The sequence below is a fragment of the Pteronotus mesoamericanus genome, unplaced genomic scaffold, assembly GCF_021234165.1.
Source record: "Pteronotus mesoamericanus isolate MK-2021 breed Mesoamerican mustached bat unplaced genomic scaffold, CSHL_Meso_final contig_263, whole genome shotgun sequence".
NCBI classification, from domain to species: domain Eukaryota; kingdom Metazoa; phylum Chordata; class Mammalia; order Chiroptera; family Mormoopidae; genus Pteronotus; species Pteronotus mesoamericanus.
Genome location: NW_026555112.1, coordinates 2,918,422 through 2,932,048, shown reverse-complemented (window position 1 = coordinate 2,932,048; position 13,627 = coordinate 2,918,422). Strand labels below are relative to the sequence as shown.

Below are 13,627 nucleotides of genomic sequence, written 5' to 3'. Positions count from 1 at the left end.
AAATTTTAAGGAGATCAACAAAGTTCTCTGACACATGAGCCACAAGGGTCTTTCTAAGGAAGCCCATCAAGTCTCCTGCTTCCCCCGCCCCTTAGTCCTGAGTTGGGGGCTCTGTACACCTGGCACATCTGGAAGCTGCCCCTGAACACACAGGTCGGAGAGTGAACCAGGGTTCATTCCCGATGCCACAACGTTCATTCCCGTTGCTTTTGGGACCTGCAGGGAGCTTTCAGGCGTGTCGGGCATTTTTTGGTTTCCAATGTGACAGAAAAATATCCCCAAGGGTTATTTTCTCATATATGCATCTAATCAGTGTCCCGACAGAAATTCAGACCAAACTGAAAGATGGCAGGCGAGTGGTGGTCCAGCCCTGCGCCTCAGCCACACTGTCCGCAGTGACCGGAAAGGCCTGGTGCACCCTTCCAGGTGTTCTCTGCCGGAGGCACAATGTGGGGAAAGCATCCCCTGTCAGGGGACTGCAGGTGAGGGAGTGAGAGGGAAAACTGATTATAAAACTGCAGAAAGTTAGGCTCGGTCCAGAGTCTGGGCCGCAGCTCCGGACTCGGGTGTTGGGGACAGGGCCTCCCAGAGGACAGCTGCTGCCAGGTGGCAGCCGGGAGAAGCACACAGCTGGGGACAGTGGCAGGAGGGGGTCAGTGAGGAAAACCAACAAGAGTCAAGAGACCTGGGTTTGAGCTCAGTGGCCATGTGACCTTGGAACAGCTGCACTGGCGCACCTGTAAAATGGAGATGAAAATGGGCACCTTACTGGCTGCTCTGAGGGCCGACGGTTGGTGCCAGAAGGTGCACCTGGTGAGCCGCTGCATAGTCATGTTTACTGGGTGCACACACAGCAGAGAGAGGCGGCGGTATCGTCTTCCTGCTGTAACTTCATCAATATTACACAACATACTATCTACCACCCACCCACAAGGGGCTGTTGAGGACCCAGAGTCCGTGGTTCTCAAACTTGAACGTGCATCTGGGTCCCTGGCAAGGCTTATTACAAGAGTGCTGGGCCCCTCCCCAGCGCTTCTGAGGCAGGACATTGGGCGAGGGGCTCGAGGATTATCTGCATCCGGGTGATGCTGATGCTGTGTGTCCGGGGACCACACTCTGGGAACAGCTGCTCTATCTAATGCATTCTGAGGACCCTCTCCGGTAAAAACTGAGGAGCTGCTAGCGGTGGTTAGGTTGAGAGGGTATGAGGGGCTTTTACAGAATCTGTATCCAATACCTTTTCTATGGAGAGAACCATGTCTCCCTTCACTTGTATAAAACAAGTAAAGCTGGCACACATCAGCCAGCTGCCATCCCCTCCCAGGTCTGGGGATTTCCGACTCTTCTGGGGGAGGAAAAGGCAACAGGATGCAGGTTTCCACTGTGCAAAAATCGCGAGATCCGATGGCCACCCTGGCCCTGGCTCTGCCTCTGGCCAGCTGGGTGAGCTGGGGCAAGTTACCTAACCTCTCTGATCCTTAGTGACTCTTTTATAAAAGGAGGAGTTTAGAATTTCTATACAGAGTTTCCTAACACCCAAGGTTTTCCAAAATTCAGGATGAAGAAGGTGAGACACAGAACAGTTCAGTGCCTTGTCCAAGGTCCCACGCCTCAGCCAGTTGGTAGCAAATGGGTTGAATTCAGAGACCTGCCTATAAACCTGCACTACCCCGGCTCAATAAAGCACATATGTAACTATTAGAATTTTTTTTAAAAATGTCGCTACTGTGCCATTTAAAATCATCTTACAAACCTTTAGTGGAGGTGCCTACAAATCTTAGGTGCCCCTACACTCCTGGGAAATTACCAATAGAATTCTATTTGTTCTAAATACTGAATCACAGACCCAAAAGACAGAATTTTTTCAGCCTTGTAGGAGTCAAGAGACATCTCCCGGCTGCAACGGAAGCTGACGCTTCGGAGGCCCGGCGAGGGGCAGGTGAGCGGCAGGGGCTACGGGGCCCAGTGTGAAGACAGGCTGGGCTGAATGAACCTCCAGGCGTGACCACAAGTGCCTCCCCCAGAGTCAAGGCCCAACGATAAATGAGCAAGAGGAGGAGACCCATCCTGACTCCTCCACCCTGCATACCCCGGGCCTGCTTTGGGGTTGGTTTGCTTGTGTTAGGAAGAATATCACAATCTGAGGAACCAGAAAGACAAGCATTTCATAGAAAGCACACGAACATGTGAGAATGACTTGGGGTCAGCAGCAGTTCGTTCGGTAGAGTAGACCCATGTTTGGGGCAGGGGGTTTGTCTAAATGCTGCCTGATACTGATCCACCACGGCTGCCACGTGTTATGCTCCTCCCTATGGGGCCTCTGTGTGGCTGGCCTGACCCAAAATTTGACTCACGTTCACCAAACATTCAATCACTTTACAAAAAGAGGACTGAGCACCTACTGTACACCAGGCTCAGTTGTGGCCGCTGGGAGTACAGCAGTGAGTAAAAGAAGACAAATCCTTGCCCCCACCATGGGAGCAGACAGTCTGTCTAACTGGGGAACACAGAAAACAGACAAACCAATAAATATGTGATTAAAATATACAGCATGCTGGAGAATGAGAAGTCTAGGAATAAAATTTAAGCAAGGGAAGGAAGTGTGTGTGGGTGGTGAGTAGGGCTAAGATTTTAAAGTGGGCTCGTCTGGGCAGCTATCCCTGAGAGATGACGTTGGAACACAAATCAGAACCAAATGAGGAAATGAGCCTTTCAGGTGTCCTGGCAGAGTGCGTCAGGCAGGGCACAGCACAGGGTAGCCGGCATGCTTTAGGACCACGGAGGAGCCTGGGCTGCCTGGACAGAGCAGGGAGGAGGAAGGCGAGGTAAGATGTGAGGTGAGACCAGAGGGGCCCATGAGGCTGACCCTGAGTGCTCACAGGCATTTTGAAGAACCTGCCTTTTCTGCTATGCGAGCAGAGAAGCCACTGGAGGGCTCAGAGCTGGAAATGGCACGATCTGACTTATATTTTAAAAGGCTCACTCCAGATGCCAGTTGAGAACAGATTCTCTGTGTGTGTGCATGCGTGGGGGCAGAGGAGCAAGCAAAGCCGCAGAGAGAACAGTCCAGAAGTTACTGCAATGAGCCAAGTGTGGTGGACGCTGCCCAATGCCCCTTTGATGAGGTCCACGCTGCTCAGTGTGCTGTGGGCAAGCAGCCACAAGGGGTTACAACTCCAGGAATCACCTGGAGGCAGCCAGCCACTGTTCCAAGGTCAGCCCCTTCCTGGGGTGACCACACCCAATAAAACCCACAGCATCCTCAGGTGCTGGTCCCATGGACACGCCTTCGTAGACTGTCCACATGAGAAACTCCACCTCAGGCTGTGCTTCATAGCATCGTAAGCAAGAGGTGATATAAGACAGGGAGGTAGTGGAGGAGGTGAGAAAGGGCCAGGTGATGGATCTTTCAAAATCCCTCATGATCGCTTTGCAGTTGGCTTTTCCAGCGGAGGAAGCAGAATATCGCAGGTATGGAGATTTACAACCTGTGGCGAGGATGTGGAGCACTTGTGCGCTGTAGCTGAAAGTATAAAATGGTGCAGCTGCTATAGAAATGGGTATGGTGTTTCCTAGAAAAATTAAACAGTTCCCATATGATCCAGCAACCCCACATTTGGAGGTAGATTTTATATATTCTCCAAAAAAAAACCGAAAGCAGGATCTCCAAGAGATATTTGTGCACCCATGTCTATAGCAGCGCTATTGATGACAGCTAAGAGGTGGAAACCACCCAAGTGTCCACTGTCCGGTGACTGGGTAAACAAAATCTGATATATACCTGAATATTATTCAGCCTTAAAAAGGAAGGAAATCCTGTCACATGCTACAGCATGTACGAACTTTGAGGACATTCTGCTAAGAGAAATAAGCCAGTCGCTGAAGGACAAATGCAGAATGATCCATCCCACTTCCATGATATACCTAAAGCACACAAATTTATAGAGACAGAAAGTAGAACGGTGGTTGCCAGGAAGCAGGGAGAGGGAAGTGGAAGGGTTGTTATTTAATGTTTACAGAGTTTCAGTTTTGCACGATGAAAAACTTCTAAAGCTCTGTTGCACCACAAAGTAAATACACGTAACATTACTTGCACTGTACACTTCAAAAGTGATTAAGCGAGTCTATTTCATGATTATGGCTTCACTGTACCACAATTCAAAACAAAATAAGATTTAGAGTGTGGATCTACACTTTTTAGTTATGAAGCCTCGATAAGCCTGAACCTTTCCATTTATAAAATCAGGATGATTAAAATGATTCCATGAGCTAACATGCACAAAGTGCAAGGCCTACCACCTACCACCTACCACTTACACAACAGAGGAAAGCAGGTACGATTGCTATCATTGCCCTTAACAGCCTCCCCTGCCTTCCACGGGGCTCATGCTCTCATCCAGTGGGGTGACTAGCGAAGCTTCCTTATTCCTCAGTTTAGGATGCACTGATGTGCCGCCTCACCTATATAACTCCTCCCCACCTTTGAAGCTATAATACCACCTGCTGGAACCTCAGTTTCCTCATCTATTAAAAAAAGGGGGTAATAAATATGCCAACGTCCAGGGTTGTTGGACAGACTGAGATGATTCATGCAAAGGGCTTCGAGCCTGGCATCTTGTAAGTAGCAGATATGTACCAGCTGTCACTATTAATTATTATTATAAAGGAGTTTATGGAACGATAAGGCTCTCCATTCAAGGCCTCAAGCCTTAACTATTCTCAAAAGTCAGGGCTCAGTTTCTTCCCTCTCCCTCACTCCCATCCCCTTCACAGAAGGACTGGGATGGTCTCTGCCCCACTGGGGAAAGGGGGGCTTTCGGATCTGCCTGGTTCCCTCTGCTCTCTCGAATGCGGCTACTGCCTTTGTCCTCTTCACATACCAGGGGGCGGAAGACACAGGGATGGGGGGCCACCAGAATCATTCATCCTCTGGGCCATGATCACAACGATGGAAAACTAGGACAGAATTGTGGGGGTTTGGGGTTTTTTTTTTTCCCCTACCTCAGTTTCATCATCTTTCAAATGAACTGGCTGCATCTTTACTTGTTTTTGTTGTTGGTACATATTCTCTGTGTGTGTCCCTATTTTTTCCCCTAAGATTAATTTTTTAATTAAAAAATACAATAAAGGTACATTTTCAAAAATTAAATGTATAAGAGAATGCGATATATAAAGCAGATCAAGGCAGGCCTGTTCAGGAGACACAGACAGGAGGCTGCCAGAGACAGGGCCCCTTGCTATGGCCACAGTGCGGTGGCCAGGCCCCAAGACTGTCCTCACAGAGCCCTGCCGGCCGTATTCACAGCCTGGTATAAACTCTCCTACACTATCCAGGCTGATGTGCACGGCCAACAGAACTTGGCAGAAGTAATGGTATGTAAGATAATGTCCAAGGCCATACAAAAGACTGGTCTCTGCCTTGTTCTGCTGAATTATTCACTCTGGGAAAGCGAGCTGCCACGCTGTGAGAACATTCAAGGAGTCCAGTGGAGAACCTACAGGAGGCCAATAGAACTGGGGTTCCAGCGTGCCGTCTGGAAAACATGATCCAGCCCCGACCAAGCCTACAGATGACCGCAGCCTCAGCGGGCATCTTAACCACAACCTCATGGGAGATCCAGGGCCACAGCCCTAACTAGACTGCTCTCGGGTTCCTCACTTCCAGAAGCTGTGCGAAATAAAAAATGCGTGTTGTTTTAAGCTGTTAAGTTTTGGGGATAACATTCTATGAAGCAATAAATAACTATTAGACTCAGAGAGGGACCCTAAGACATGGTGGCAGCGAGGACTCCCTGAAATCACCGCGTAAGAAAACTTCCTAGGCTTCCTCCACCTACAACAGTCCCTAATTTCAGGGCCCGACGTTGATGGAAGATATCTTAGTGCACGTACGTCCTTGAAGGAGCCGCAAACACGACCCATGAAGCTAATGAAGTGCGAGTTCAAATGCTGTGACGGAGTCTTCCAACAGTAACAGTGATATCTGAGAAGACTGTGGGCCAACCCCTCCACTGCTGGGGTATTATGTAAAATCCTGGCAGACGAAGGCCAGACAAGGAAACAGATCAAACAGCTCAAAATACTGTGGGTTAGTGAGGGGCTCAGAAAAAATGCAGGTGAGAGGTGACAAGTTTTATAAACATTAAGCCTAAAGCAAAGTGGTAAACGCCTGCTGAGCTAACAAATGCAGCCACAATCTGGAAGGCAATTTAAAACAACCCCACTTCTTTAAAAAGGAACAGACACATCCTTGCTGAGACCTACTGAGAAATGAGAATGCTTATGGAGCTGCTCTGGTTCCCTATGTGAATGACGACCCCCATATCACAACTGGTCACCCGAAGCCTTCCGCGGTGAGGCGCCTGCCAGGCCCAGAAGAACAACTGGGGCTCTAAAGCTGACAAAAAGGGTGGGTCCCAGGGGCGAGAGTTCACAGAACATTCAAGACAGTGGTTCCAGGCACAGGCGCTGGAAGTAAACTGCTTAGACTTAATGCGAGCTCCACCTCTTCCTGGCGATGTGACTCTGAAATAATTATTTCACCTTTAGTTGTCTTCTAGTCTGCAAAAGGAAGAACGTATGGCTGTTGCCATTTTAAAGTGTAGCCACACATTCTTTGACAGTCCTCCCACTGAGAGATGGGGTGTGTTTCCACCACCTTGAAACTGGGTGGGCTTTTATGTGTATTTCACCCAAGAGGCTCCACGGCCCAAGAGGTGGCCCTCTGTGACTTCTGAGGCCAGGACACGAAGTGCTCCCCTTCTGCCTTGCTCACTGGAGTGCTTGTACTTAAAGCCTTCAGCTGCCAGCTAAGCAGCCGATGGCACTGCAGCCGCCAGGTTGTGAGGAAGCCCAGACTGGCCCTGCAAAGAGGCCACATGCAGAGGCCCGAGTCCACACAGAGTGATGCCGGGCCAGCCCCCCTGCCACAAACTAAGAACAATGGTATAAGGACCCCCAAACCGGAACTGCTCAGCTAAGCGCTTCCCCAAATCCCTGACCCCCTCCCGCCCCCACCGCCACGAACTATGAGAGGTAATAAAATGACTGGTGTTTTCAGCCACTGCGTTGTAGGTGATTTGTGAGACAGCAACAGAAAACTGGAGTATCTGTCATAAGTATACGTGACACCCATACAGAGTTCGTTTCCTACCCGCTATCTCATTTTGTCCTCACAATTGCACTGGGAAAATCATATTCTCATTTTACAATGATGAAACAGACCCACGGCAGTGCCTGGATTGCCCAAGGTCACGTGACTAGCGAGTGGCAAAGCAACAATTCCTGGTGAGGAACTCTGACTCCAGGTCCAGTGATTTTTCTCCTGCATCATAGCTGACCCCCAAGTAGAACAGAAATGCAAGAAAAACATACACATCGGTACACACATGGGCACATGTGGAGATCAGAGAGAAGCATTCTGCTCCAAGCCTCAGGGCACACAGGAACCAGCCCCTCCCAGGAGCAGCCCTGCCCTGACATCAGGAATATACGGACAACATGGGCAGCTAGTGGAAAACCATATAATTAGGAAATGATAAGAGGACACAAGGACCGGCGAGGGCTTGTTGTTTCTATCACCAGACATCTCAGCGGACAGCCTGGGCATCATCACTGAAGAGATTTCAGAAATACTTGTCATATCCCAGAGAAGTTTCAGTGCAACAAGAGATGAAGGTGATGTCCTTGGTTACGGGGCCCCGAGCCTGACAGCATGTCAGGACGAGCTTCAGTACTTGTAACCACCACGTGTCAGATGAAGACAGGCTTCTATTTTGACTCCACTGCTATTTCTTGTTTGCCTCTACGGCCTTTTCACTAAAATTGATAAATACCAAGCCATGGAGACACAGGAAGTATACTGTGAATGGGTATGAAGCCAGCATCTCAAGGAATGTGTACCCACAGTAGGTCACTTTGGAAGAAGATGCCAGGAGATCAATACTTTCAAATTCATCTAAGGAAGATCTGAGCAGGACGAGGGGCTCATCACAGTCAAATCCTACCAACAGTCACTTTTTAAGGGTCTAAGAAGGAACATTATCAATTGATGCAAAAAACAAAACAAAAAAAAAAAAAGAGAGAGAGAAACAGATATAATTCTCAGGTGCAAGTCAAAAGACTAAAAAATAATGTAAGCAACCTTAAGGCCTAAGTTCCTATATGCCTACATTATCTTTCAAAGAGTGCAGGGATAAAGAGAACCCCATTATGTATTTATGTTGTGGCTTCAAGCAGTGGTTTCCAGACAGTTTCCACTATCTCAGAATCACCTGAAAACATTTTTTTTTTTAAATGCTCATATTCTTGGGACTTAGTCCCAGAGATTCTCAATTAGTAGGTCTGGGTAGTTCCCATGAATATGCATTTTTGGTATGTAATTCTAACACACAATCAAGTTTGGGGACTGCTAGGTGACAAAGAACGTTCACTGTAACCACAATATCTGTTTTCTTTAGAAGCAGAACTCCAACATGTTAGTGGAGAATATGACTTCCCTGAATAAAAATCTATCTTTTCCAGGCTCCCTTGCAGCTATGTGGCAGCTACAGGCAGCCCTGCAGCCAAGTGCTGTCAATAGGTTCTAAAAGGAACTGTGAAATGTTTAAGACCTAGGGAAATTAGATGCCCCACTTTAATGCTGCTTCCTTCCTGCCAGCTGTAATGTGGACAACATGACTGAAGCTCTGACAGTCACTAGGGATCATAAGATGATCTCGAGAATATAGATAAGCAAAGTGAATGAAATATAAAGGAAGCCTGTCTCCCTAACACTGACAGCCCTACACTAAAAGCCTCTAGACTTACTGACCATAAAATGAAATAAAATGCAGAGTCACTGTTCCTTGGGACTTTTTGATAAATTACAATGATATCTAATACTAATACACCTAACTATCATAGAGTCTGCGTAAAATGCTAATATCCACTGTCACCATCCAACTGATATGAGGCAGGAACTTGATTTTAACCCATAATTTACAAACAAGGAAACTGAGTATAGAAGAGTGATATAACTTGCTCAATGCCACATGGCAATTAAGCTAGGAATGTGCTAGCATTTAGACTTACGTCTCCCAGCTACAAAAGCCAACAGTCTTTTGCCTACACTATTTTGCAGGGCACTCAGAGCAGAAACCCTCATTAAAAGTAGAATGTGTACCTCTCAAAACTGAGCAGGGGGAGGAAGCTGTTGCCCAAGCAGGAAGAGAAATCCCCCATTTTCTCCCTCAGTTACACGTATCCCCCTCGGTTTCCTTTTCCTTCTCTATTTTTCACTTTTTTGATTTTTCATCAGTTCTTTAAAAGAAAGACTGAGTCATAATAATGTAAATACACTTAAGGGGAAAAGCTCTCCCTCTGGGCCTTCCCGCCTAATTAGCAGAATTCCATCACCCACTCCAAACTGACACCATAACCATCACCTGCGAGCAGAGAACCTGCAAGAAATCAAACAAGCTTTCACCCAGGCACAAATAGAAGTTCCCCCAATTAGAGCCCTCCCCAAACCAGCCTAGACCGAGAGAATTTGTGAATACTGCTGAGTCTCCATTTTCTTTCTTTTTTTAAAGATTTTATTTTTAGAGAAAGGCGAAGGGAGTGGGGGAAACAGGGAAACATCAGTTGATTGCCTCTCATAGGCCCCCAACTGGGGACCTGGCCCATAACCCAGGCATGTGGCCTGATGTGGAGTCAAACCAGCGACCCTTTGGTTCACAGGCCAGTGCTCAGTCCACTGAGTCCCACCACTCAGGGCAAGTCCCCATTTTCAAAGATGAAAAATAGAGATGCCCAATAATACAGACCACTGTCAATGGTATTGGGAGATTAAATGAGATTGGGCCTGGCATGTAGTCAGGACTGAATGAACATACAGCACTGAACAGCACTGACATTTGCATTTCTCCAGTTGTTAACCATCTCTCTACTTCCCACCTAAGACTACAAGAACTAAAAGGAAGTTTGTCTCTTTTTCACCCACTGCTATTGTCCAGCACAGAGAACAATGTGAAATACATAACAGAGGCTCAATAAGTACTTGTTGAATGAATGAATGAATGAATGAACGAAGAAATGATAACACAGTACAACTACTTCCTGCCCAGGTATTCGGAGCTTGCATGACGGACCAACTGTGTTTTGAATTCTTTCTGCTGTGACAGTGTTTTGCTTCATGTTTTTCCTACTCCTGTACATTCCTCATTGGATACCCTCCATCTACCTCTCCCCAAATCTCCACCACTCTACACTCTGACCAAGAGAAACCCTACCATCCCCAGGGGTTCCCTCTGACTGTGCCAGTCGAGTCTCCGCGCTCGCCACTACCCTTCCATGGAACTGGCCTGTACCACTCAATAAGCCCGATACGCCCTTGTGACAGACCATGCAGTATCACCAATATTAAAAATAATCCCATTCACGTAAACAGCAGATGAGAGTCTGCAAAGTTTTCTCTTCAGGAAGTTTGAAGTCTAACATTCTGAGAATGTGGCCAGGAAATGAAATAAACAGCACGTAACATCTGTGTCTAACCAAAAATAATTTTAAAATTTGCCCATAACTGAAAACATACTTTGAACCAGGCACTATGTGTGCCTTTTTATACGGACATCCCATTTAATTTTCACAATTTTTCTAGGAAGCAGGCATTATTTTCTCAAACTTATTGATGCGACATCTGAAGTTGAGAGAGGTTAGGCAACTTGGTCAAGTACTCAGAGCAGAAATCCTCAGAGCTGGGGTATGAACTCAGGCTTCTGTGTGTCTCAAAGGGTCTTGCTCTAAACAGGGCCGCTCTAAGTCCTGTCCAAGGGAACTAAAGAAGCAGGAAATGAGAGACAGACAGAGGTAGAGAGGGAGTGTGTGTGGATGTGTTTGTACTCAGTGCACACATAATCGTGGCTACATGAATGGTAGAGGTGAGAGGTGGTAGGAAGAAGGAGTGGTAAGTTTTCCAAATGTCCAAAGAGTTACTAAGAAATAAAGCATTCTCTAAAAGGGGGAAATGATATCAAGCTCTAAAAGCTCAAACCACTGCCTTAGGTAAGGAACAATCTCTGGTTCTGAATTGCAGAAGCTGCTCATAAGGTGAGAATGAGCCCCAACCCAAGGGAGCTGCCCAACAGGGTCGCAACCCCAGGTGCACCGTTCACACTGAAGTCTAAGTAACAGGGGTCCCCCAGGATGACAATGAGGTGTATAAACCTTGAGTAGGTCCAAATGACCTGCAAAGAAAGGAGAGTCAGGTTCCAGCAGCTTGCACTTTTTAATATCTCTGTAGTATAGGCTTTCTCATTCCCATTTTTCAGATGGCGAAACCGAGGCTGGGAGGCTAATGTTTTGTCAGGCCCAACAGCAAAGTTAGTGACCACGCCAGATTCACACCAGGCCTGGGTCAAGAATGCCAGCCCTGTCCAGGCACCTGGCGGTGCTTCTAGGGCAGCATTTGCAAGAGGTGGGGACGGCAGGGCCTTGGCATGACTGCAGGAGCTCTTTACCTCACACTTCTCCACAACCGGCTGCTGTCCACACTCGGAGCTGTTGCCTGCCACGATGCCAGCACGAAGGTTCTCGCTGTCTCCAGTACCCTCCTCCATGGAGTAGGTCTTGGAGTGGTTGCCACGGCGATGGGCTGGGGCCCGACCCTGGGCCAGGCTGAGCTGCCTGCGGAGCGCGCGGTTCTCCTCCTCCACCTCGCGCACGCGCACCTCCAGGCTCTCGCGCTCCCGCTGGCCAGAGGCTGAGTACCGGGGGCTGTGCGGCTGGGACTCCAGCGGAGACAGAGACACGGGCTTCCCATCTGTGGGCACAGAAAGACCAGGGAAGAGTTAACCCGGAATTAAACACGCCCCCGCGCCTCCATGTACCCCAGACAGCCATTACTACATAGCGAAGTTCCTTTCACAATGCCATTTACAAGGGAAAACAGATGGAAAGTGGGTTACAAATAAATGCATCCAGACTGAACTGGGAACGAAGTCGAGAACAGAATGACTTATTATGGTGATAAAAACCAACATGCTGTTTAGAGAAGACAATCATAATATAATTTTTCCCAATTAAATGCACTGTCTTCTCTTCCCTACTTGGCATGTTACTAGGTGGACATTCTTGTTTTCAATAAAGCATTATGACTATGAAGGAGGCAGAGGGGGGAAAAGCGGGGAAAAGGGAAGAAGGAAGGTGAGGGATAGGAGGACATGAAAGTGGGCAAAAAAAGGGAAGAGAGCCGGGGGGATAAAAGAAATATTAGTAATGATTAAGTTTATTTAGTCCTTCCTCTGAGAACTCCTATTCATCCTTCAAAGCCCTGTTTCAGAAGCATCACCTCCCCGGGGAAGCCTTCAAATGGCGGGTAAAATATCCTTCAGCATATCCCCAAAGTGTTTTGTACCTAAGCACTACAAAAATCCATGTGCATGTACCTGTCATAAATGATTTTATCAAATGTGCCCTATGAAGATTTGGAGTTCAATAAGGACAAAGACTGGGCCCTTACTTACCTTTGGGGTTACATTATCACAATGTCCAGTAAGTGCTGGAAGGGTAGAGGCATGTGTCCATGCCAACAGTAAAACAATTAAAGGAAACAAGGACGCAGAAAGTAGGGATGCAATCAGTCTCAAAGTTTTCCCAGAAAAGCAGTTGCCGTTAAGCTGAGTACCAGCACCACTTCATTAAACAATCATACACAGAGCAGTAGGTCTTTCAAAGTCACGTACCCGGAGTGCACTGATGTCTGAATGCGTACGCAGGTATTTCTCATGCTCGAGCCTGTACACTTTCCCCTTAAATGCAGTTTCATAATAGGCTATACAGAGAGCCATGAATTTAAAAGAATTATTAATGTGAAACCCCATCTCCCCAGGATTCTTAGCATACCACCCTGTGTACAGTGGGCGCTCAATGCATGCTTACCACCAAGCGACACCACTGACACCAGACACACCAAAAGGTGTCACGCCTCTGTTCCCACACCCCACTAACCCCAGTGTCCAGCTCCACCGTGGCTGCCTCAGAGACGACGGAGCAAAAATCACATCCCCAGCAAATTACCCTCTCGGTCGCTTGCCAAAAAAACACTCCTCTTTTTTCATACTTCAAGTTTTCCTACTTCCTGCTCAGACCCCACTGAGCTTTCAAACTGTCCCAGAGAGTCGGTGTGTCTGACAAAACTTGAGGATCAAAGAATGTGGTGAATTACACCCCGCGGGGTCCACCTGCGCCGCGACTGCATTGCCTCGGCCCAGGGCTTTTTGATGTATCTCTGGGCCTTCACAAACATGACTGCTTTCTTCCCTCCTAATCACCTCGGGGTTAAGCTCCTGAGCTCCTGGTCCTCTCCCATCAATGCAGCAAATGCGACCCGCTGAATTACACTGCCCAGGACTACAAATCAAAGGCCAAGGTGAGTGGCGGGGACGTGAAATCACAGGCTGATTAGGGTTGCATTGTCACCGAGCTGGACAATTACAAGCTCTGACCCAGGCTTTTGAAAACCGGTCTGTTTGGTCAAGTCAAATTAGTTCCACCGAGAATGGACAAGAATAGGCAGCATTTTCTCAACTGACATCAGCACAGCCAGCACGGGTGGGAAGGATGAGCATCGAGCTTGGCAGTGGGCAGT

At 47.7% G+C, this 13,627-nt stretch overlaps 1 protein-coding gene across 3 annotated transcripts in view; it reads right to left on the bottom strand.

The window, feature by feature from the left end:
• Positions 1 to 13,627, bottom strand: part of LARGE1 (LARGE xylosyl- and glucuronyltransferase 1) — a 462,699-nt gene that overhangs the window by 238,190 nt on the left and 210,882 nt on the right. For all 3 annotated transcript variants that reach the window (XM_054574561.1, XM_054574562.1, XM_054574563.1), the window contains one exon: positions 11,499 to 11,800. In XM_054574561.1, the coding sequence (XP_054430536.1) occupies positions 11,499 to 11,800 (302 nt within the window). The remainder of the gene's footprint in view (positions 1 to 11,498; positions 11,801 to 13,627) is intronic.